Below are 24,632 nucleotides of genomic sequence, written 5' to 3'. Positions count from 1 at the left end.
AATGTAGTGCATAGTAGGATCATTATGCTGGATACCCGCAGTGCACATTCAGCCAGGGACCCGTGCAATGCATGATAGAATTGTTGGGATGGACCCCTGCAGTGCACAGTAGAATCATTGTGGGACCCCTGCAGTTCATGGTAGGATCATTATGCGGGACCTGTGCTGTACACACTAGCCCTGGTACGGTTATAGTGCAGTGCACTGTATGCTCATTATGCTGGACTATTGTAATGCAGTGCATTCTGGACCAGGGACAGCTATACTGCAGTGCACAGTAGGATCCTTAAGGTGGACCCTTGCAGTGCACTGTATGGTCATTATGCTGGACTCCTGTGCCCCACTCTAGGCCAGGGACTCCTGCAGTTCACAGTAGGATCATTAGTTTGGACTCTTGTAATGCAGTCCACAGTAAAATCATTATGCTGGACGCCCTGCATTCCTATGCACTGTAGGATTATGTAGGAGCCCTGCACTGCACACTAGGCCAGTGGCCCTTATACTGCAGTGTGCAGCAGGTTTATTATGCTGGACCCCTGCAGTGCACACTAGGATAATTATGCTGGACCCCTGTAGTGTAGTGCACACTAGGCACGGTCGGATCATTATGCTGGACCTCTGCAGTGCATACTAGGCTGGGGACCGCTTCAGTGCAGTGAATGGTAGAAAAAGGCTGGGGCCCTGTAGTGCAGTGCACATTAGGCCAGGGACTCCTGCAGTGCATAGTAGGATCATTAGTTTGGACTGTTCTAGTGCAGTCTACAGTGAGATCGGTATGATGGATCCCTGCAGTGCATGGTAGGATCGTTATGCTGGACCTCTGCAGTGTACACTTGGCCAGGGACCCCTGCAGTGCAATCCATGGTAGGATCATGATACTGGAGCCCTGCAGTGCGCAGTAGGCAGGTGACCCCTGCAGTGCATGGTGGGATCGTGATGCTGGACCCCTGCGGTGCAGTGCATGGTGGGATCATGATGCTGGACCCCTGCGGTGCAGTGCATGGTGGGATCATGAAGCTGGACCCCTGCGGTGCATGGTGGGATCATGAAGCTGGACCCCTGCGGTGCATGGTGGGATCATGAAGCTGGACCCCTGTGGTGCATGGTGGGATCATGAAGCTGGACCCCTGCGGTGCACACTAGGCTGGACCCCTGCAGTGCAATCCATGGTAGGATCATGATACTGGAGCCCTGCAGTGCACAGTAGGCAGGTGACCCCTGCAGTGCATGGTGGGATCGTGATGCTGGACCCCTGCGGTGCAGTGCATGGTGGGATCGTGATGCTGGACCCCTGCGGTGCAGTGCATGGTGGGATCGTGATGCTGGACCCCTGCGGTGCAGTGCATGGTGGGATCGTGAAGCTGGACCCCTGCGGTGCATGGTGGGATCATGAAGCTGGACCCCTGCGGTGCGGTGCATGGTGGGGTCATGATGCTGGACCCCTGCGGTGCAGTGCATGGTGGGATCATGATGCTGGACCCCTGCGGTGCGGTGCATGGTGGGATCATGAAGCTGGACCCCTGCGGTGCATGGTGGGATCATGAAGCTGGACCCCTGCGGTGCATGGTGGGGTCATGATGCTGGACCCCTGCGGTGCGGTGCATGGTGGGGTCATGATGCTGGACCCCTGCGGTGCAGTGCATGGTGGGGTCATGATGCTGGACCCCTGCGGTGCAGTGCATGGTGGGGTCATGATGCTGGACCCCTGCGGTGCAGTGCATGGTGGGATCATGAAGCTGGACCCCTGCGGTGCATGGTGGGATCATGAAGCTGGACCCCTGCGGTGCATGGTGGGATCATGAAGCTGGACCCCTGCGGTGCATGGTGGGATCATGATACTGGACCCCTGCGGTGCAGTGCATGGTGGGGTCATGATGCTGGACCCCTGCGGTGCAGTGCATGGTGGGATCATGATGCTGGACCCCTGCTGTGCAGTGCATGGTGGGATCATGATGCTGGACCCCTGCGGTGCAGTGCATGGTGGGATCATGATGCTGGACCCCTGCGGTGCATGGTGGGATCATGAAGCTGGACCCCTGCGGTGCATGGTGGGATCATGATACTGGACCCCTGCGGTGCAGTGCATGGTGGGGTCATGATGCTGGACCCCTGCGGTGCGGTGCATGGTGGGATCATGAAGCTGGACCCCTGCGGTGCATGGTGGGATCATGATGCTGGACCCCTGCGGTGCGGTGCATGGTGGGGTCATGATGCTGGACCCCTGCGGTGCAGTGCATGGTGGGATCATGATGCTGGACCCCTGCGGTGCGGTGCATGGTGGGATCATGAAGCTGGACCCCTGCGGTGCATGGTGGGATCATGAAGCTGGACCCCTGCGGTGCATGGTGGGGTCATGATGCTGGACCCCTGCGGTGCGGTGCATGGTGGGGTCATGATGCTGGACCCCTGCGGTGCAGTGCATGGTGGGATCGTGATGCTGGACCCCTGCGGTGCAGTGCATGGTGGGATCATGATGCTGGACCCCCTGCAGTGCATGGTGGGATCATGATGCTGGACCCCTGCGGTGCGGTGCATGGTGGGATCATGAAGCTGGACCCCTGCGGTGCGGTGCATGGTGGGATCATGATGCTGGACCCCTGCGGTGCAGTGCATGGTGGGATCATGATGCTGGACCCCTGCGGTGCATGGTGGGATCATGAAGCTGGACCCCTGCGGTGCATGGTGGGATCATGATACTGGACCCCTGCGGTGCAGTGCATGGTGGGGTCATGATGCTGGACCCCTGCGGTGCATGGTGGGATCATGAAGCTGGACCCCTGCGGTGCAGTGCATGGTGGGATCATGATGCTGGACCCCTGCGGTGCGGTGCATGGTGGGATCATGATGCTGGACCCCTGCGGTGCATGGTGGGATCATGAAGCTGGACCCCTGCGGTGCATGGTGGGATCATGATACTGGACCCCTGCGGTGCAGTGCATGGTGGGGTCATGATGCTAGACCCCTGCAGTGCAGTGCATGGTGGGATCATGAAGCTGGACCCCTGCGGTGCATGGTGGGATCATGAAGCTGGACGCCTGCGGTGCAGTGCATGGTGGGATCATGATACTGGACCCCCTGCAGTGCACACTAGGCTGGACCCCTGCAGTGCACGCCAGGGTGCTCGGACTGGACTCTGGCACGGACCGCATTGCTGGGGTGGTGGGGGCTTGGGTGGTGCTCGCCCTCTGATTGGCGGCCGGTCCGGCTCTGTGATTGGCCAGGCTCCCGGCTCCAATGTGCTCTCCTCATGTCTTGGAAGTAGTGCAGGGCCCGCCCCTCCCCCCGCATCCACCTTTTATCCAAGACACCCCCGCCCCCCCTTGGCTGCCATGTCTGCAGTTCAGGCGACTTATTCTCTATCTTACCCCCCAACCCCCCTCCACAGGTTGCCTGGGAACCGAGTGACGTCCCATCCACCGCCCTGTGCGTGCTGACGTAGGGCCCTCACGCCCAGCGTATATGAAGGGGCGCGCGGGCTGCAGCTCTTCCGTCAGTTCAGTTTAGTTCGGAAAGTGAGCTCGAGCCGGGTGTGCGCGAGCGCGTGGGCGGCGGCGCGAGGCACAGAACCCTCCCACGGCGGGCGGCGCGTGGACCCTCTGCGGCGCGAGGACCCTCGGCTCCCAGGACCGGCCGGCGCGAGCCCCCGGCACAGAAGCACGTGCCCAGCGCGCGGCGCCAGCGGAGCGGGACCCGGGAGCGCGCACACCGGTGCAGCCATGGGCTACGGGGTAAGGCTGCACAGGGCGGGGGCGGCAGGGGCAGGAGGAGCACCTGTCACGGGGTGGATGGTGGTGCCTGGGGACAGTAGAGGAGGGCTGTGGTGGCTCTGGGGAGGGTGTCTGGGGCAGGAGAGGAGGGCTGTGGTGGCTCTGGGGAGGGTGTCTGGGGCAGGAGGGGAGGGCTGTGGTGGCTCTGGGGAGGGTGTCTGGGGGCAGGAGGGGAGGGCTGTGGTGGCTCTGGGGAGGGTGTCTGGGGGCAGGAGGGGAGGGCTGTGGTGGCTCTGGGGAGGGTGTCTGGGGCAGGAGAGGAGGGCTATGGTGGCTCTGGGGAGGGTGTCTGGGGCAGGAGGGCTGTGGTGGCTCTGGGGAGGGTGTCTGGGGCAGGAGGGGAGGGCTATGGTGGCTCTGGGGAGGGTGTCTGGGGCAGGAGGGCTATGGTGGCTCTGGGGAGGGTGTCTGGGGCAGGAGGGGAGGGCTATGGTGGCTCTGGGGAGGGTGTCTGGGGCAGGAGGGCTGTGGTGGCTCTGGGGAGGGTGTCTGGGGCAGGAGGGGAGGGCTGTGGTGGCTCTGGGGAGGGTGTCTGGGGCAGGAGGGCTGTGGTGGCTCTGGGGAGGGTGTCTGGGGCAGGAGGGCTGTGGTGGCTCTGGGGAGGGTGTCTGGGGCAGTAGAGGAGGGCTGTGGTGGCTCTGGGGAGGGTGTCTGGGGCAGGAGAGGAGGGCTATGGTGGCTCTGGGGAGGGTGTCTGGGGCAGGAGAGGAGGGCTATGGTGGCTCTGGGGAGGGTGTCTGGGGCAGGAGGGCTGTGGTGGCTCTGGGGAGGGTGTCTGGGGCAGGAGAGGAGGGCTATGGTGGCTCTGGGGAGGGTGTCTGGGGCAGTAGAGGAGGGCTGTGGTGGCTCTGGGGAGGGTGTCTGGGGCAGGAGGGCTGTGGTGGCTCTGGGGAGGGTGTCTGGGGCAGGAGAGGAGGGCTATGGTGGCTCTGGGGAGGGTGTCTGGGGCAGGAGGGCTGTGGTGGCTCTGGGGAGGGTGCCTGGGGCAGGAGGGCTGTGGTGGCTCTGGGGAGGGTGTCTGGGGCAGGAGGGCTGTGGTGGCTCTGGGGAGGGTGTCTGGGGCAGTAGAGGAGGGCTGTGGTGGCTCTGGGGAGGGTGTCTGGGGCAGGAGAGGAGGGCTGGGGAGGGTGTCTGGGGCAGGAGAGGAGGGCTGGGGAGGGTGTCTGGGGCAGGAGGGCTGTGGTGGCTCTGGGGAGGGTGTCTGGGGCAGGAGGGGAGGGCTGTGGTGGCTCTGGGGAGGGTGTCTGGGGCAGGAGGGCTGTGGTGGCTCTGGGGAGGGTGTCTGGCGGCAGTAGAGGAGGGCTATGGTGGCTCTGGGGAGGGTGTCTGGGGCAGGAGGGCTGTGGTGGCTCTGGGGAGGGTGTCTGGGGCAGGAGGGCTGTGGTGGCTCTGGGGAGGGTGTCTGGGGCAGGAGAGGAGGGCTGTGGTGGCTCTGGGGAGGGTGTCTGGGGAAGGAGGGCTGTGGTGGCTCTGGGGAGGGTGTCTGGGGCAGGAGAGGAGGGCTATGGTGGCTCTGGGGAGGGTGTCTGGGGGCAGGAGAGGAGGGCTATGGTGGCTCTGGGGAGGGTGTCTGGGGGCAGGAGAGGAGGGCTATGGTGGCTCTGGGGAGGGTGTCTGGGGCAGGAGGGCTGTGGTGGCTCTGGGGAGGGTGTCTGGGGCAGGAGGGCTGTGGTGGCTCTGGGGAGGGTGTCTGGGGCAGGAGGGGAGGGCTGTGGTGGCTCTGGGGAGGGTGTCTGGGGCAGGAGGGGAGGGCTGTGGTGGCTCTGGGGAGGGTGTCTGGGGCAGGAGGGCTGTGGTGGCTCTGGGGAGGGTGTCTGGGGCAGGAGAGGAGGGCTATGGTGGCTCTGGGGAGGGTGTCTGGGGCAGTAGAGGAGGGCTGTGGTGGCTCTGGGGAGGGTGTCTGGGGCAGGAGGGCTGTGGTGGCTCTGGGGAGGGTGTCTGGGGCAGTAGAGGAGGGCTGTGGTGGCTCTGGGGAGGGTGTCTGGGGCAGGAGAGGAGGGCTGTGGTGGCTCTGGGGAGGGTGTCTGGGGCAGGAGAGGAGGGCTATGGTGGCTCTGGGGAGGGTGTCTGGGGCAGGAGGGCTGTGGTGGCTCTGGGGAGGGTGTCTGGGGCAGGAGGGCTGTGGTGGCTCTGGGGAGAGTGTCTGGGGCAGTAGAGGAGGGCTGTGGTGGCTCTGGGGAGGGTGTCTGGGGGCAGGAGAGGAGGGCTGTGGTGGCTCTGGGGAGGGTGTCTGGGGCAGGAGGGCTGTGGTGGCTCTGGGGAGGGTGTCTGGGGCAGGAGAGGAGGGCTGGGGAGGGTGTCTGGGGCAGGAGAGGAGGGCTGGGGAGGGTGTCTGGGGCAGGAGAGGAGGGCTGGGGAGGGTGTCTGGGGCAGGAGAGGAGGGCTATGGTGGCTCTGGGGAGGGTGTCTGGGGCAGGAGAGGAGGGCTATGGTGGCTCTGGGGAGGGTGTCTGGGGCAGGAGAGGAGGGCTATGGTGGCTCTGGGGAGGGTGTCTGGGGCAGGAGAGGAGGGCTATGGTGGCTCTGGGGAGGGTGTCTGGGGCAGTAGAGGAGGGCTGTGGTGGCTCTGGGGAGGGTGTCTGGGGCAGGAGAGGAGGGCTATGGTGGCTCTGGGGAGGGTGTCTGGGGGCAGGAGAGGAGGGCTGTGGTGGCTCTGGGGAGGGTGTCTGGGGCAGGAGAGGAGGGCTATGGTGGCTCTGGGGAGGGTGTCTGGGGCAGGAGGGCTGTGGTGGCTCTGGGGAGGGTGTCTGGGGCAGTAGAGGAGGGCTGTGGTGGCTCTGGGGAGGGTGTCTGGGGGCAGGAGAGGAGGGCTGTGGTGGCTCTGGGGAGGGTGTCTGGGGCAGGAGGGCTGTGGTGGCTCTGGGGAGGGTGTCTGGGGCAGGAGAGGAGGGCTGGGGAGGGTGTCTGGGGCAGGAGAGGAGGGCTGGGGAGGGTGTCTGGGGCAGGAGAGGAGGGCTATGGTGGCTCTGGGGAGGGTATCTGGGGCAGGAGAGGAGGGTTATGGGTGGCTCTGTGGAAGGTGTCTGGGGGCGGGGGGGGGGGGGCAATAGGGCATTGCACCTGCCTGGAAAGGAATGGCAGTATCTCTAAAAAGAGGGTGGCTGGGTATTTATGGCACAGGAGTGGCCCTAGGAAGGAAAGCTCTGCCTTCCAAAACAGGGTGTCGGTGAGGGTAACTGAGGGCATAGGGGGATTTGTGGGTTGGAATAGCTTTAGGAGAAGAAGCTGTTTCTGAATTCCTTGGGGGTGGCAGACAGTTTGGGGCCCAGGGAAGTTGAGTGGTTGGAAGAGCTTTGGTCCTGGGAGTAGGAGGGCTGTTGTGACAGGGGACGCCGCTCCATGTTTGGGGTAGAATAGGGTTGGGTGAAAGGGTATCTGCGACAGGAAGGGCTCCATGAAGTGATTTTGGGGGAGATGAGGGTGTCTGGGAACATTTAGTGCTGTACACGCCTGGGAGGAGAAGGGTTGTCAGCAGGGGGTGGGGTGTACCTGGATCCTGTAGGGGGAGAAGTGGGTCTGTAAGGAAGGGATCTTGTGTTAAGATGTTTTCCACCTGTATCTGGGAGTGGAGGGGACTGGGGAGGGGTTATGGGAGTCAGTTTTGTGGCCGGGGAATGGGGGTTCCTGTAGGTTCAGCTCTCCTGGGTGGAAATGGACATAGCCCAGTTGGAAGGGGTTTAAGGTTCAGAGGTGGGAAGGGAGAAGCCTCTTGGGTTGGGAGCTTGTCTGGAGGGGTGCATCGGTGCTCTAGTTTGGGGGTTGCCTTGGGAGAGGGTAGGGTGTCCGAGGGGTATCCATGCTGTGCAGTTGGTTGATCCTCTGCAATGGAGGCTGTTTCTGCGTCGCTCTTTCATTGGCCTCGGGGGCGGGAGGTGGCTGAATCTTCAGGATCTCGGCTCTCACTGAATCTCCTTCCCTAGCACGGGTCCTGACATTGATCATCTGCATGAATGGGGCTCTTGGTCTGTGGATCGAGACTGGTTAATTGGGTCTGTGACTGTGGGTAGAGGCTGGCGAGTGGGGGTCTGTGACTGTGGGTAGAGGCTGGCGAGTGGGGGTCTGTGACTGTGGGTGAAGGCTGGCGAGTGGGGCTCCTGGTCTGTGGATCAAAGGTGGTGCACAGGGTCAAGGCTGGTGAATGGAATCTTGGGATGTGGTACCCTGGGCGCCACCAAGAACAGCCCTTGATTGTGAATAGTTTGTGGTACGTCTTCTAGTGCCTCGAGGCTGCTGCTTTAGTATCAGACTGTGGGCCAGACCCCTGGCACGAGGGCTGTGAGAAGTGTGGGGCCTGTCTTGTGTGACAGTCTGAGTTCAGTGCAGTGGTACATTAGGTGCTGCTGGCTGTGATCTGGTGCAGTGAGTGGCGCCACGTGAGACCTCTCAAAGCGTGGACTGTGGTGCACTGGGTAGCGCTGTACGTGGCCTCTAGTGTTGTGATGCCTGGTATGATGTATTGTCCTATGGTATGTATGTTGCCGTCAGGTGTGGTGTTCTGGTGCCAGGTATGGTGTCTAGTACTGTGGTGTGTATGGTGGGTGTCTCCGGTATGGACTCTGGTGCTGGGGTGCACCAGGTAGTGCAGTATGTGGCCTCTGATGTTCTGATGCCATGTATGGTGGTGTGTATGGTGCCTTTGCTGCTGTGGTACCTAGGGTCCCAGCTGGGTATTTAGGGTCTGGTGCACTAGAGTGCAGAGCCACGCGTGGCTCTGACATGTAGGGTAGTGACAAGTATTGAATCTTGTGGAGTGGTGGGTAGGGTGCAGCAAGGTATGTTGTGATGCAGTGAGGGTGGAAGACTTTAGCTGTGGACACAGACCGCACTGCATGTGAGTGTACGGTTTGCCATGCAGTGGGGTCAGCTATTGTGGCCGAGTGTAGGCAATCGCCACAGTGGCTACTAACCAGGTGTTGTATGCTGTGGTGCACGGGGGAGGGCCTGTGGCTCTTGTCTATAGGGTCGTGGTCGGAAATGCTGTGGTGCACATTGCCTGGGTTATCTGCCGTTGGCGCATTAGCTGCTGCCTGGGGTGGCTGGCGCATGGTTTTGTCTAGTAAGAAGCGCTGTGGTTGATTGCCGGGTGGCTGGCGCACGCTTTTGTCTAGTAAGAAGCGCTGTGGTTGATTTCCGGGTGGCTGGTGCACGCTTTTGTCTAGTAAGAAGCGCTGTGGTTGATTTCCGGGTGGCTGGTGCATGGTTTTGTCTAGTAAGAAGCGCTGTGGTTGATTGCCGGGTGGCTGGCGCATGGTTTTGTCTAGTAAGAAGCGCTGTGGTTGATTTCCGGGTGGCTGGTGCATGGTTTTGTCTAGTAAGAAGCGCTGTGGTTGATTCTGTAGGTGGTCGTGCATGGTTTTGTCTAATAAGTTGTGGTTGATTCCCCAGGTGGTCGGTGCATGGTTTTAGCGCTGTGGTTGATTCCTCGGGTGGTCTGTGCATAGTCTTGTCTAGTAAGGAGGGCTGCAGGTGCATGGTTTTGTCTAGTAAGGAGCGCGGTGGTTGGTTCCCCAGGTGGTCGGTGCATGTTTTTGTCAGGTAAGGAGCGCGGTGGTTGTCTCCCCAGGTGGTCGGTGCATGGTTTTGTCTAATAAGGAGCGCTCTAGTTGGTTCCCCAGGTGATCGGTGCATGTTTTTTTCTCGTAAGGAGCGCTGTGGTTGCTTTCCCAGGTGGGTGGTGCATGGTTGTCTAGTAAGGAGTGCTTTGGTACTGGGCTGTTTGCACTTTTCTTCTCTCTCGTGTGCTATACACGCAGACGAAAGTAATTGGGGTCTGTTTTTCATAGAGTTGAGGTATTTATGGGGTTTACTAAATGTAAGGTAGACGGGGGAGGGGCATCTAGCGGGTTTCTGGTTGTGGATACTTCCAGGTTTACCACATCCACCGACTAGTTCGAAGCTTATTGAGAAACTCACAAGACTGATTTTCACACAAATCTCGGATTTCACTCCTCAGAACCGTGTAAGCCGGGCGGATCTATCCACCAGGGTAGGTTATGGGAAAGCTCTTACTTACCTTCACCATCAACTAAATGCAGGGGTTATGTCCTGTGGGATGTGACCACCGTGACCTTATTAAGCTGTCCGGACTCACCCGGAAGTGATGCCCTCTGTGGTGGGCATGTCCATGCAGTGTTGCCCAGTGTGTGTCCTCGCTGTGAGGTTGCCTTGCTCCTCTGTTCCATGTCCGTCTGCCCTCTGCAGGGTGCCTGTCCGTGCAGTGGTGCCCAGACTGTCTACTCCAGGTGCCTGTCCGTGCAGTGGTGCCCATTGTACCCTTTTCAACATGCCTGTCCGTGCAGTGAAGCCCACACTTCCCTTTTCTGGATAAATATCCTTGCATTGATGCCAGCCTGCCCTCTCCAGGCTCACTGTCCATGCCCTGGTGCCCAGCCTACCCTCTACTGGATACATAACCTTTCATTGATGCACAGCCTTCCCTCTCCAGGCTCACTGCCCATGCTCTGGTGCCCAGCCTTCCCTCTCCAGGCTCACTGCCCATGCTCTGGTGCCCAGCCTTCCCTCTCCAGGCTCACTGCCCATGCTTTGGTGCCCAGCCTGCCGTCTACTGGATACATATCTTTTCATTGATGCCTGGTGAGCCTTCTCCAGGCTCACTGCCCAGGCCCTGGTGCCCACTCCAGGATAACTGTGCATGCCCCGGTGCCCGGCCTGACCTCTCCCTTCAGCAGCTCTGGTGCCCGCCTCCTGGCACTTCAGCCCTGGGTGGCTGTTTCCAAGGGGAGCAGCTTCCTCCCCCCCCATCCCTGCAGGTTTTTCCATTACACCAGCCTCTTGAAGGCCTGGCACGGCTGCTTGGAGCCGGCGTCGATAAGATGGGGTGTTGCTGCCACAGGGAGGGTGGGAAGGGCTGGGGCCGAGCCAGTCCCACGCAGGATTGTGAAAGGCGGAAGAGTCTGCTTTGTAGTTTCTTGGCAGATGGTGCAACTGCCCTGTTTCTGCCTTTCCTCTCGCTGAGCAGGGTGTCTGCTGCATTGGGGTCACCCCGTGCCCGCGTGAGCAGGGTACCCCACAATCAAACAATCCCCTCCTTCGCCTAGGGGGCTTGAAGGCCAGGGTCGCCCTGCCTGTTTTGTGCCGGTGTTTGCCGGCATGCAGTGTTGCTGACACTCTTATCACCTTTTTTGTTGTGGGATCTATGCAATTAGTAGCTGTGTAGGGCTGGCGGGGTCTGTGCAGAACGGGGGTGTGTAGGGCTGGCGCCGTTTGCAGTCAGGAGGTGTGCAGGGCAGGGGGGGGGGTCTGTGCAGTCAGGAGGTGTGCAGGGCAGGGGGGGGGTCTGTGCAGTCAGGAGGTGGGCGGGGGGGGGTCTGTGCAGTCAGGAGGTGTGCAGGGCAGGTGGGGGGGGGGTCTGTGCAGTCGAGGTGAGCAGGGCAGGTGGGGGGGGGGTCTGTGCAGTCAGGAGGTGTGCAGGGCAGGTGGGGGGGGGTCTGTGCAGTCAGGAAGTGTGCAGGGCAGGTGGGGGGGGTCTGTGCAGTCAGGAGGTGTGCAGGGCAGGTGGGGGGGGGTCTGTGCAGTCAGGAGGTGTGCAGGGCAGGTGGGGGGGGTCTGTGCAGTCAGGAGGTGTGCAGGGCAGGTGGGGGGGTCTGTGCAGTCAGGAGGTGTGCAGGGCAGGTGGGGGGGGGGGTCTGTGCAGTCAGGAGGTGTGCAGGGCACGTGGGGGGGTCTGTGCAGTCAGGAGGTGTGCAGGGCAGGTGGGGGGGTCTGTGCAGTCAGGAGGTGTGCAGGGCAGGTGGGGGGGGGTCTGTGCAGTCAGGAGGTGTGCAGGGCAGGTGGGGGGGGTCTGTGCAGTCAGGAGGTGTGCAGGGCAGGTGGGGGGGTCTGTGCAGTCAGGAGGTGTGCAGGGCAGGTGGGGGGGGTCTGTGCAGTCAGGAGGTGTGCAGGGCAGGTGGGGGGGGTCTGTGCAGTCAGGAGGTGTGCAGGGCAGGTGGGGGGGGTCTGTGCAGTCAGGAGGTGTGCAGGGCAGGTGGGGGGGTCTGTGCAGTCAGGAGGTGTGCAGGGCAGGTGGGGTCTGTGCAGTCAGGAGGTGTGCAGGGCAGGTGGGGGGGGGGTCTGTGCAGTCAGGAGGTGTGCAGGGCAGGTGGGGGGGGTCTGTGCAGTCAGGAGGTGTGCAGGGCAGGTGGGGGGGGGGTCTGTGCAGTCAGGAGGTGTGCAGGGCAGGTGGGGGGGGGTCTGTGCAGTCAGGAGGTGTGCAGGGCAGGTGGGGGGGGGTCTGTGCAGTCAGGAGGTGTATATGGGCTGTGTGGGGGGCGGGTCTGTGCAGTGCGAAGGTGTATAGGGCCTGTGGGGATCTGTGCAGTGCGGAAGTGTGTAGGGCTGTTGGGGTCTGTGCAGTGCGGAGGTGAGGTGGGGTCTGAAGTGTGGAGGGGTTGGTTATGAGTATTGTGTTGGGGAGGCTGTCGCCTGTGGTGGGCACAGTTGGTTGTGAGTATTGAGGCGGTGGTGGCAACCTCTGGTTGCGAGTATTGAGGCTGTGGCTGGTGGTGGCCACAGTTGGTTGTGATGGTTGCTACAGGGAGTCTGTGGCCTGCAGTGACCACAGTTGGTTGTGATGGTTGCTACAGGGAGGCTGTGGCCTGCAGTGACCACAGTTGGTTGTGATGGTTGCTACAGGGAGGCTGTGGCCCCTAGTGACCACGGTTCGTTGGACTGTTGCTTTAGGCAGGCTGTGGCCTGCGGGGGCCACCGCTGGTTGAGTGTTGCTTCGGGGAGGCTGTGGTGGCCACAGCTGCTTGTAAGTGTTGCTTTTTGTTAGTCTGTTTCCAGGGGTGGCCACAGTTGGTTGCCAATGCTGCTTTTGGGAGACTGCTGTGGTTGGTTGAGTGTTGCTTTAGGGGGGCTGTGGCCCGTGGTGCCATGATCGGTTGTGGGTGTTGTGTTGCTTTAGGGAGGCTGTGGCCTGCGGTGACCCTGATTGGGTTTGGGTGTTGCTTTAGGGGGGCTGTGGCCTGCGGTGACCATGATTGGTTGTGGGTGTTGTGTTGCTTTAGGGGGGCTGTGGCCTGTGGTGACCATGATCGGTTGTGGGTGTTGTGTTGCTTTAGGGGGGCTGTGGCCTGTGGTGACCATGATCGGTTGTGGGTGTTGTGTTGCTTTAGGGGGGCTGTGGCCTGCGGTGACCATGATTGGGTTTGGGTGTTGTGTTGCTTTAGGGGGGCTGTGGCCTGCGGTGACCATGATTGGGTTTGGGTGTTGTGTTGCTTTAGGGGGGCTGTGGCCTGCGGTGACCATGATTGGGTTTGGGTGTTGTGTTGCTTTAGGGGGGCTGTGGCCTGCGGTGACCATGATTGGTTGTGGGTGTTGTGTTGCTTTAGGGGGGCTGTGGCCTGCGGTGACCATGATTGGGTTTGGGTGTTGTGTTGCTTTAGGGGGGCTGTGGCCTGCGGTGACCATGATTGGGTTTGGGTGTTGTGTTGCTTTAGGGGGGCTGTGGCCTGCGGTGACCATGATTGGGTTTGGGTGTTGTGTTGCTTTAGGGGGGCTGTGGCCTGCGGTGACCATGATTGGGTTTGGGTGTTTTAGGCTTTAGGGAGGCTGTGGCCTGCATTGGCCACGGCTAGTTGTGAGTGTAGCTTTACGGAGACTGTGGCCTCAGGTGACCATGGTTGGTTGTGGGTGTTGTTGCTTTAGGGAGGCTGCGGTGGCCACGGTTGGCTGTGAGTTTCACTGGGGAGTCTGAAGGTGTCTGTTGGGGCTCACAGACCCCCCGCACTCCTGCATGGCCATCTGCCTGGCACAGCTGCTGACTCTCAGGAATTCAGTGCCTGCTCACCATGAGGAAGCAAGGAGAGCATTGTGTATGGGGCACAAGTGTCCACTGCAGGGGGGGTGGGCCCTGGTGGAAGGGGGGCTGGGCCGGGCTGTATAGTGTATTGTTACCCCACCTTCACGGGCCTTTCTGCGCCTCTAGGCCTCTGTTTTCATCCCTCACTATGACCTCTCCTTCTCAGCAGCACTCAGTCACTCCTGTGAACTAGGAGTGATCCCAGGTCTGAGGGAGCCACCTGATGAGCTGGACTTGGGGGTTGGAGGCCTAGTAAATGGGGGAGTCTGAGGGGAGCGAGCAGTGACCTGGAACCAGCACCCCAGGGGGGTCTGAGGGGAGCGAGAAGTGACCTGGCAGTAGAACCCCAGGGGGGGTCTGAGGACCCCAGTTATGGCTCAACAGTGTGATCCAAGGACAATCTGAGTGTGGGCAAGCTCTCGAGGCGCTAGAGCCATAGTCATCTGTCAGCTCCTCACCTACTCTTTCACCTGCTGACGCTGGACTCTGTTCAACCGCCAGCCTCTCGCCTGTCCATCCCACACATGATGGCTCTCAAGGCGCTACCATCACGCTCCCCAACTGTCCATCCCACACAGGGTGGATTCTCAAGGCGCTACCGTCACGCGTTCACCTGGAGGGGCTGGCACCAATCCTCGTGTGCCCAGGGTGGGCGCTTGAGGGGCTGGCACCAATCCTCGTGTGCCCAGGGTGGGCGCTTGAGGGGCTGGCACCAATCCTCGTGTGTCCAGGGTGGGCGCTTGAGGGGCTGGCACCAATCCTCGTGTGTCCAGGGTGGGCGCTTGAGGGGCTGGCACCAATCCTCGTGTGCCCAGGGTGGGCGCTTGAGGGGCTGGCACCAATCCTCGTGTGTCCAGGGTGGGCGCTTGAGGGGCTGGCACCAATCCTCGTGTGCCCAGGGTGGGCGCTTGAGGGGCTGGCACCAATCCTCGTGTGCCCAGGGTGGGTGTTTGAGGGGCTGGCACAGTCCTCACGTGCCCAGGGTGGGCACTGGAGGGGCTGGCACAATCCTCACGTGCTCCGCTGCGTGCGTAAATGCTGATCTGCATCTCGCAGCTCTGACAGTGCACAATAGCGCCTACTCGTGCGGAGAGGCCTGGGTGAAGGGAAGCGCGCGTGTGACCGGAGGGTGGGGCTGGGACAAAGTCCTGAATGAGTGTGAATTCTTGGAAGTGGAGGGGTTTCCAGGGCCCTCCTTGAGGGACGTGCTCAGTTTATGTAATACCAGAAAGTGGCAGCGCCAAGTGCGGGCAGCGGCGCTACAGACAACCTGGGAATGGCAGAGCCGGGGCAACGTCTCTACAGTCGTGCAGGCCGGTGGGGTCGGGACAGCAGTGCTGGGGTTGTGCATGTCTGGGGTAGTCACGTGTATGGGTAGGTGTAGCTATACTAGGGTAGCGCAGGCTGGTGGGGTTGGGACAGTGGCACTAGGGTAGCGCAGGCTGGTGGGGTTGGGACAGTGGCACTAGGGTAGCGCAGGCTGGTGGGGTTGGGACAGTGGCACTAGGGTAGCGCAGGCTGGTGGGGTTGGGACAGTGGCACTAGGGTAGCGCAAGACGGCGGGGTTGGGTCAGTGGCACTAGGGTAGTGCAAGCGAGTGGGGTTGAGTGGCACTAGGGTAGTGCAGGCTGATAGGGTTGGGACAGTGGCACTAGGGTAGTGCAGGCTGGTAGGGTTGAGACAGTGGCACTAGGGTAGCACAGGCTGGTGGGTTTGGGACAGTGGCACTAGGGTAGCGCAAGATAGCGTGGTTGGGTCAGTGGCACTAGGGTAGTGCAGGCGGGTGGGGTTGGGACAGTGGCACTAGGGTAGCGCAAGATAGCGTGGTTGGGTCAGTGGCACTAGGGTAGTGCAGGCGGGTGGGGTTGGGACAGTGGCACTAGGGTAGCGCAAGATAGCGTGGTTGGGTCAGTGGCACTAGGGTAGTGCAGGCGGGTGGGGTTGGGACAGTGGCACTAGGGTAGTGCAATGCGGGGTTGGGACAGTGGCACTAGGGTAGTGCAGGCTGGTAGGGTTGGGACAGTGGCACTAGGGTAGCGCAGGCGGGTGGGGTTGGGACAGTGGCACTAGGGTAGCGCAGGCGGGTGGGGTTGGGACATTGGCACTAGGGTAGTGCAGGCTGGTAGGGTTGGGACAGTGGCACTAGGGTATTGCAATACGGCGGGGTTGGGACAGTGGCACTAGGGTAGTGCAGGCTGGTAGGTTTGGGACAGTGGCACTAGGGTAGCGCAGGCGGGTGGGGTTGGGACAGTGGCACTAGGGTAGCGCAAGATAGCGTGGTTGGGTCAGTGGCACTAGGGTAGTGCAGGCGTGTGGGGTTGGGACAGTGGCACTAGGGTAGTGCAAGCGAGTGGGGTTGAGTGGCACTAGGGTAGTGCAGGCTGGTAGGGTTGGGACAGTGGCACTAGGGTAGTGCAGGCTGGTAGGGTTGAGACAGTGGCACTAGGGTAGCACAGGCTGGTGGGTTTGGGACAGTGGCACTAGGGTAGCGCAAGATAGCGTGGTTGGGTCAGTGGCACTAGGGTAGTGCAGGCGGGTGGGGCTGGGACAGTGGCACTAGGGTAGCGCACGCCAGCGAGGTTGGGACAGTGGCACTAGGATAGCACAAGCGAGTGGGGTTGAGACCGTGGCACTGCTAGAACACACCACAGGATTGGGACAGTGGCTCTAGGGTAATGCTAGTTTATTGGTTTGGGGGGTAGTACCCGGGTACTTCATGCTGATGCTGTCGGAATGGTTCACTGCCCATCTAACACAGACCAGCAGCATTAGGTGCCCAAGGCTGGGTGGTAGGTGTGGTTTTGGAAGGGGCTCTTGGTGAAGGCGCTACGGGGGGTTCCAGGTTTCAAACTCAGCAGGGAAGTGGTCCCTTAAACCAGCAGGATGCACAGTGCTGCAGGGGCTGGGGCAGCTGCCGTGGGCGCAGAGACAGTCTGTTATCACATGGTGAGAAGCGTCATGCCAAGGGCACTTCAAAGCCCCCAGGTCCTGTCCGCCTTCTAGGCGTTGTGTGCCTCGAGTCTGGGAACACCCTCGTGCATTCCAAGAACAGAGTATTGGGGTCTGTGGTGTTTCACGGCCTGCTTGGGGAGGCGAGGCTCGAGCCTGGCTGCTCTACTGAGGTGTGTTTATCATACATGAACCCATGCATGCCGTCAACAGCCTCCTTTAGAGGGGAGGCCTGGGCCTCGCTGCATTGCAGGAGTTTGAGTAAGAACATGTGCTTTGCATGTAGTGTTTCAGTGGCCTCCTTTAGAGGGGAGGCCCGAGCCTTGCTGCGTTCCATGAGTTTGTGGAATAACATGTGCCTAGCATGTAATGTTTCAGTGGCCTCCTTTAGGAGGACTCTAGCCTGGCTGCGTTCTAGGAGTTTTTGTAATAACATGTTCTTAGCATGTAATGTGTCAGTGGCCTCCTTTGTGAGGGGGACCTGAGCCTGGCTGCGTTGCAGGAGTTTGTGTAATAACATGTGCTTAGCATGTAATGTTCAGTGGCCTCCTTTGTGAGGGGTACCCGAGCCTGGCTGCGTTGCAGGAGTTTGTGTAATAACATGTGCTTAGCATGTAATGTTCAGTGGCCTCCTTTGTGAGGGGGACCCGAGCCTGGCTGCGTTGCAGGAGTTTGTGTAATAACATGTGCTTAGCATGTAATGTTCAGTGGCCTCCTTTGTGAGGGGGACCCGAGCCTGGCTGCGTTCTAGGAGTTTGTGTAATAACGTGCTTAGCATGTAATGTTCAGTGGCCTCCTTTGTGAGGGGGGCCCGAGCCTGGCTGCGTTGCAGGAGTTTGTGTAATAACATGTGCTTAGCATGTAATGTTCAGTGGCCTCCTTTGTGAGGGGGACCTGAGCCTGGCTGCGTTGCAGGAGTTTGTGTAATAACGTGCTTAGCATGTAATGTTCAGTGGCCTCCTTTGTGAGGGGGACCCGAGCCTGGCTGCGTTGCAGGAGTTTGTGTAATAACATGTGCTTAGCATGTAATGTTCAGTGGCCTCCTTTGTGAGGGGGACCCGAGCCTGGCTGCGTTGCAGGAGTTTGTGTAATAACATGTGCTTAGCATGTAATGTGTCAGTGGCCTCCTTTGTGAGGGGGACCCGAGCCTGGCTGCGTTGCAGGAGTTTGTGTAATAACATGTGCTTAGCATGTAATGTTCAGTGGCCTCCTTTGTGAGGGGGACCCGAGCCTGGCTGCGTTGCAGGAGTTTGTGTAATAACGTGCTTAGCATGTAATGTGTCAGTGGCCTCCTTTGTGAGGGGGACCCGAGCCTGGCTGCGTTGCAGGAGTTTGTGTAATAACATGTGCTTAGCATGTAATGTTCAGTGGCCTCCTTTGTGAGGGGGACCCGAGCCTGGCTGCGTTGCAGGAGTTTGTGTAATAACATGTGCTTAGCATGTAATGTTCAGTGGCCTCCTTTGTGAGGGGGACCCGAGCCTGGCTGCGTTCTAGGAGTTTGTGTAATAACGTGCTTAGCATGTAATGTTCAGTGGCCTCCTTTGTGAGGGGGACCCGAGCCTGGCTGCGTTGCAGGAGTTTCTGTAATAACATGTGCTTAGCATGTAATGTTCAGTGGCCTCCTTTGTGAGGGGGACCCGAGCCTGGCTGCGTTGCAGGAGTTTGTGTAATAACATGTGCTTAGCATGTAATGTCAGTGGCCTCCTTTGTGAGGGGGACCCGTGCCTGGCTGCGTTGCAGGAGTTTGTGTAATAACGTGCTTAGCATGTAATGTTCAGTGGCCTCCTTTGTGAGGGGACCCGAGCCTGGCTGCGTTGCAGGAGTTTGTGTAATAACATGTGCTTAGCATGTAATGTGTCAGTGGCCTCCTTTGTGAGGGGGGCCCGAGCCTGGCTGCGTTGCAGGAGTTTGTGTAATAACATGTGCTTAGCTTAGCATGTAATGTTTGAGCCCACTGCTTGTAAGGGGGGGTGAGCCTTACATTCCAGGAGCTGTGATGGTGTCCTGCGGAGCCCCGAGCCTCGCTGCATCCCAGGGATGTGTGAAACACGCACTCGGCCCACGATGTTCCAAGCCCTGCCTTTAAAGGGGGGATGGGGGGCGCCTGCCTCCGGGTCCCCGTGGTGTAACATGCTCTGCTCTCAGCTTCAGCAGCCTCCTCCTGGGAGGACCGAGCCTCTGTACATTCCGGTGCTCTGTGAAATTACATGTGCCCGGCCCTTGGTGTCTGACCAGCCTTCTGTGGTGGGAGGGGTGCCCGAGCCTTGCCTCCTGGCAGCAGTGGGCACTGGGCATCAAGGGTTACCAGGCGGAGGGTGTACTCTAGGGCTCATGTGCGGTTGTTGCTTGGGGAGGGTTCACCTGTGACCCTCCCTTCGAGGTACCAGGGTGGCCCAGGGCCCTGTCTCCATGGGGTCTCCGGATCTCGAGGCCAGGGTTCTGCAGGCGAGCCTTGCCTCCTCGCAGCAGTGGGCACTGGGCGTCATGGGTTACCAGGCGGAGGGTGTACTCTGGGGCTCTTGTGCGGTTCTTTCTTGGAGGGTTCACCTGTGACCCTCCCTTCGAGGTTCCAGGGTGGCCCAGGGCCCTGTCTCCATGGGGTCTCCGGATCTCGAGGCCAGGGTGCTGCAGGCGAGCCTTGCCTCCTCGCAGGGTTCCTTGCAGCAGTGGGCACTGGGCATCAAGGGTTACCAGGCGGAGGGTGTACTCTAGGGCTCTTGTGCGGTTGTTGCTTGGGGAGGGTTCACCTGTGACCCTCCCTTCGAGGTACCAGGGTGGCCCAGGGCCCTGTCTCCATGGGGTCTGCGGATCTCGAGGCCAGGGTGCTGCAGGCGAGCCTTGCCTCCTCGCAGCAGTGGGCACTGGGCATCAAGGGTTACCAGGCGGAGGGTGTACTCTAGGGCTCATGTGCGGTTGTTTCTTGGAGGGTTCACCTGTGACCCTCCCTTCGAGGTTCCAGGGTGGCCCAGGGCCCTGTCTCCATCAGCTCTCCGGATCTCGAGGCCAGGGTGCTGCAGGCGAGCCTTGCCTCCTCGCAGCAGTGGGCACTGGGCATCAAGGGTTACCAGGAGGAGGGTGTACTCTAGGGCTCATGTGCGGTTGTTGCTTGGGGAGGGTTCACCTGTGACCCTCCCTTCGAGGTTCCAGGGTGGCCCTAGATCTCGAGGCCCGGGTGCTGCAGGCGAGCCTTGCCTCCTCGCAGGGTTCCTTGCAGCAGTGGGCACTGGGCATCAAGGGTTACCAGGCGGAGGGTGTACTCTAGGGCTCTTGTGCGGTTGTTGCTTGGGGAGGGTTCACCTGTGACCCTCACTTCGAGGTTCCAGGGTGGCCCCAGATCTCGAGGCCCGGGTGCTGCAGGCGAGCCTTGCCTCCTGGCAGCAGTGGGCACTGGGCGTCATGGGTTACCAGGAGGAGGGTGTACTCTGGGGCTCTTGTGCGGTTCTTTCTTGGAGGGTTCACCTGTGACCCTCCCTTCGAGGTTCCAGGGTGGCCCAGGGCCCTGTCTCCATCAGCTCTCCGGATCTCGAGGCCCGGGTGCTGCAGGCGAGCCTTGCCTCCTGGCAGCAGTGGGCACTGGGCGTCAAGGGTTACCAGGAGGAGGGTGTACTCTGGGGTTCTTGTGCGGTTGTTGCTTGGGGAGGGTTCACCTGTGACCCTCCCTTCGAGGTTCCAGGGTGGCCCAGGGCCCTGTCTCCATGGGGTCTCCGGATCTCGAGGCCAGGGTGCTGCAGGCGAGCCTTGCCTCCTCGCAGGGTTCCTTGCAGCAGTGGGCACTGGGCATCAAGGGTTACCAGGCGGAGGGTGTACTCTAGGGCTCTTGTGCGGTTGTTGCTTGGGGAGGGTTCACCTGTGACCCTCCCTTCGAGGTACCAGGGTGGCCCAGTGCCCTGTCTCCATGGGGTCTCCGGATCTCGAGGCCAGGGTGCTGCAGGCGAGCCTTGCCTCCTGGCAGCAGTGGGCACTGGGCGTCAAGGGTTACCAGGCGGAGGGTGTACTCTAGGGCTCATGTGCGGTTCTTTCTTGGAGGGTTCACCTGTGACCCTCCCTTCGAGGTACCAGGGTGGCCCAGTGCCCTGTCTCCATGGGGTCTCCGGATCTCGAGGCCAGGGTTCTGCAGGCGAGCCTTGCCTCCTCGCAGCAGTGGGCACTGGGCATCAAGGGTTACCAGGCGGAGGGTGTACTCTAGGGCTCTTGTGCGGTTCTTTCTTGGAGGGTTCACCTGTGACCCTCCCTTCGAGGTACCAGGGTGGCCCAGTGCCCTGTCTCCATGGGGTCTCCGGATCTCGAGGCCAGGGTGCTGCAGGCGAGCCTTGCCTCCTGGCAGCAGTGGGCACTGGGCATCGAGGGTTACCAGGCGGAGGGTGTACTCTAGGGCTCATGTGCGGTTGTTTCTTGGAGGGTTCACCTGTGACCCTCCCTTCGAGGTTCCAGGGTGGCCCAGGGCCCTGTCTCCATCAGCTCTCCGGATCTCGAGGCCAGGGTGCTGCAGGCGAGCCTTGCCTCCTCGCAGCAGTGGGCACTGGGCATCAAGGGTTACCAGGAGGAGGGTGTACTCTAGGGCTCATGTGCGGTTGTTGCTTGGGGAGGGTTCACCTGTGACCCTCCCTTCGAGGTTCCAGGGTGGCCCTAGATCTCGAGGCCCGGGTGCTGCAGGCGAGCCTTGCCTCCTCGCAGGGTTCCTTGCAGCAGTGGGCACTGGGCATCAAGGGTTACCAGGCGGAGGGTGTACTCTAGGGCTCTTGTGCGGTTGTTGCTTGGGGAGGGTTCACCTGTGACCCTCACTTCGAGGTTCCAGGGTGGCCCCAGATCTCGAGGCCCGGGTGCTGCAGGCGAGCCTTGCCTCCTGGCAGCAGTGGGCACTGGGCGTCATGGGTTACCAGGAGGAGGGTGTACTCTGGGGCTCTTGTGCGGTTCTTTCTTGGAGGGTTCACCTGTGACCCTCCCTTCGAGGTTCCAGGGTGGCCCAGGGCCCTGTCTCCATCAGCTCTCCGGATCTCGAGGCCCGGGTGCTGCAGGCGAGCCTTGCCTCCTGGCAGCAGTGGGCACTGGGCGTCAAGGGTTACCAGGAGGAGGGTGTACTCTGGGGTTCTTGTGCGGTTGTTGCTTGGGGAGGGTTCACCTGTGACCCTCCCTTCGAGGTTCCAGGGTGGCCCAGGGCCCTGTCTCCATGGGGTTTCCGGATCTCGAGGCCAGGGTGCTGCAGGCGAGCCTTGCCTCCTCGCAGGGTTCCTTGCAGCAGTGGGCACTGGGCATCAAGGGTTACCAGGCGGAGGGTGTACTCTAGGGCTCATGTGCGGTTCTTTCTTGGAGGGTTCACCTGTGACCCTCCCTTCGAGGTACCAGGGTGGCCCAGTGCCCTGTCTCCATGGGGTCTCCGGATCTCGAGGCCAGGGTGCTGCAGGCGAGCCTTGCCTCCTGGCAGCAGTGGGCACTGGGCATCAAGGGTTACCAGGCGGAGGGTGTACTCTGGGGCTCTTGTGCGGTTCTTTCTTGGAGGGTTCACCTGTGACCCTCCCTTCGAGGTTCCAGGGTGGCCCAGGGCCCTGTCTTCATCAGCTCTCCGGATCTCGAGGCCAGGGTGCTGCAGGCGAGCCTTGCCTCCTCGCAGCAGTGGGCACTGGGCATCAAGGGTTACCAGGAGGAGGGTGTACTCTAGGGCTCATGTGCGGTTGTTGCTTGGGGAGGGTTCACCTGTGACCCTCCCTTCGAGGTTCCAGGGTGGCCCTAGATCTCGAGGCCCGGGTGCTGCAGGCGAGCCTTGCCTTCTCGCAGGGTTCCTTGCAGCAGTGGGCACTGGGCATCAAGGGTTACCAGGCGGAGGGTGTACTCTAGGGCTCTTGTGCGGTTGTTGCTTGGGGAGGGTTCACCTGTGACCCTCACTTCGAGGTTCCAGGGTGGCCCCAGATCTCGAGGACCGGGTGCTGCAGGCGAGCCTTGCCTCCTGGCAGCAGTGGGCACTGGGCGTCATGGGTTACCAGGAGGAGGGTGTACTCTGGGGCTCTTGTGCGGTTCTTTCTTGGAGGGTTCACCTGTGACCCTCCCTTCGAGGTTCCAGGGTGGCCCAGGGCCCTGTCTCCATGGGGTCTCCGGATCTCGAGGCCAGGGTGCTGCAGGCGAGCCTTGCCTCCTTGCAGCAGTGGGCACCGGGCGTCAAGGGTTACCAGGAGGAGGGTGTACTCTAGGGCTCTTGTGCGGTTGTTGCTTGTGGAGGGTTCACCTGTGACCCTCCCTTCGAGGTTCCAGGGTGGCCCTAAGGGCAGGGATGTGGAATTCCTATCGCCCCACGCCCAGGACATCTTGTTTGGGGTCAAGGGCAACAAGTTTTTATGTTTCCTTTGTCCTTGGGACAAGTAGGCCCAACCCCCTGCAGCACAAACCCATTGGCTGCCTGTTTACAGAGAGTTGAACTCTCTGCAGTTGAGGTAATGTGTTTCCAAAAGATAATGCTGTTCGAACTTGTATTTATAGTTCATTATTTGAAAGCCTTCATTATTAGGGTGCATGCTGTAAATAAATGTTTTGAGGTCACACTTCACTACTGACGTTGGTTCCAGTACAAAAAAAAAAAACGTGTACACACATGTTTGAAAAGTTTAGGCTAAGAGGCTAAGTATAATGCTCCCAGAATGCTCTCTGATTATATGCAAATGAAGTGTCATTTAGTAAAATGTGTTGATGCATGCTAGTATTTCCCAAAAATATTTCTAATGGAAAATCAGTGTAACCATTTTCAACACGATTATGGGAAGCATGAAAATAAACAAACACTGACAAAGCCAACTGATCTGACATATTTTTATAAGTCTTTTAGTTTCATCAATGCGTGTCTTGTTTTGACATGGCTTTTGTAACACTTTATTGTTGTGGGAGCTACCAGGCCCTCAACATTGTAGCAAACATTGGCAAAACCCCCCCAAAAGGTTTTTGAACTCTTAAAGCACACGCTGCCACCAGCAGCATAACAAAGGCCCCGCAGCCGCCCTCCAGGGGGCCCCGTCAGCACAGCACCTGCCCTGAGTGAGTCTGGAGAGGGTGCTCCTCCATGTTCTTTGCAAAGGGGCACCCTCCAGTTTCGTTACGTCACTGATTGCCACTGTAGTTCCTGACACTGAACAAAACTACTTTGTGTGCCAATATGCTCCTTGTGGAAGAGCAGAATGCGATCACTCACAGTAAAGCCAGCCGAAAGAGAGAGAAATAGAAGTTTAATAAAAACAAAATGTCTTTGTTAACACCAGACCTAATTAGGGACCAAGACCCACATGTAGGTAGCTTTTTGCATGTCGCAAACAGCGACTTTCGCTGTTTGCGACGTGCAAAAAGCACATTGCGATGCACAAACCCAGTTTTGCGATTCAGTAACCTGGTTACCGAATCACAAAACGGGTTTGCGACTCGCAATTAGTAAGGGGTGTTCCCTTCCTAATTGCAACTCGCAGTGCAATGTAGGATTGTTTTGTGACCGCGGGCGCAAACCAATCGCAGTTTGCACCCATTTCAAATGGGTGCTAACACTTTCGCAAAAGGGAAAGGGTCCCAATGGGACCCCTTCCCCATTGTGAATGTCACTGTAAACATTTTTTTAGAGCAGGCAGTGGTCCTGTGGACCACTGCCTGCTCTGAAAAAATGAAACGAAAACGTTTCATTTTTCGTTTTTGTTATGCATCTCGTTTTCCTTTAAGGAAAACGGGCTGCATTACAAAAACAAAACAAAAAAAACTGCTTTATTGAAAAGCAGTCACAGACATGGTGGTCTGCTGTCTCCAGCAGGCCACCATTAGTGAGGGGGTCGCAAATTGCGACCCACCTCATGATTATTCATGATGTGGGCATTTGCAAAGCCCTTGCGAATCACAGATGGTGTCAAGGACACCATCCTACATTCGGATTTGCAACTCGCAATTTGCAGGTCACAAATCTGAACCTACCTACTTGTGGCCCCAAATTCTTAAAGAAAGTCACAAAAGTGCACCCATGGTATATGTCGTACCCCAATAAAATATTTGTGAACTGTATTTTAGCGTGGGTAAATACGATCTGTAGATTTGCTCATGTGAAAATCTATTGAGCATTTGCAAGTTCATTTTCCCTCCAGCCACTTTCTTCCCAACCC

General features: G+C 59.7%; 1 protein-coding gene across 2 annotated transcripts in view; it reads left to right on the top strand.

Annotated features, from left to right (window-relative positions):
• The window catches only part of LOC138248944 (sodium/potassium-transporting ATPase subunit alpha-1), a 67,208-nt gene that overhangs the window by 9,966 nt on the left and 32,610 nt on the right, over nucleotides 1-24,632 (top strand). Inside the window, exon 1 of one of the 2 annotated variants that reach the window (XM_069202974.1) lies at nucleotides 3,313-3,728. The exons of the other annotated variant lie outside the window; for it this stretch is intronic. Coding sequence (XP_069059075.1) covers nucleotides 3,717-3,728 — 12 coding nt within the window. The 5' untranslated portion in view covers nucleotides 3,313-3,716. Of the gene's footprint in view, nucleotides 1-3,312; nucleotides 3,729-24,632 lie in introns of those variants that run through there. 2 annotated transcript variants of the gene reach the window in all.

This window comes from Pleurodeles waltl, chromosome 8, assembly GCF_031143425.1.
Source record: "Pleurodeles waltl isolate 20211129_DDA chromosome 8, aPleWal1.hap1.20221129, whole genome shotgun sequence".
Taxonomy (NCBI): Eukaryota; Metazoa; Chordata; class Amphibia; order Caudata; family Salamandridae; genus Pleurodeles; species Pleurodeles waltl.
The sequence above is the reverse complement of the archived record's forward strand: the minus strand, read 5'-3'. Positions and strand labels throughout refer to the sequence as shown.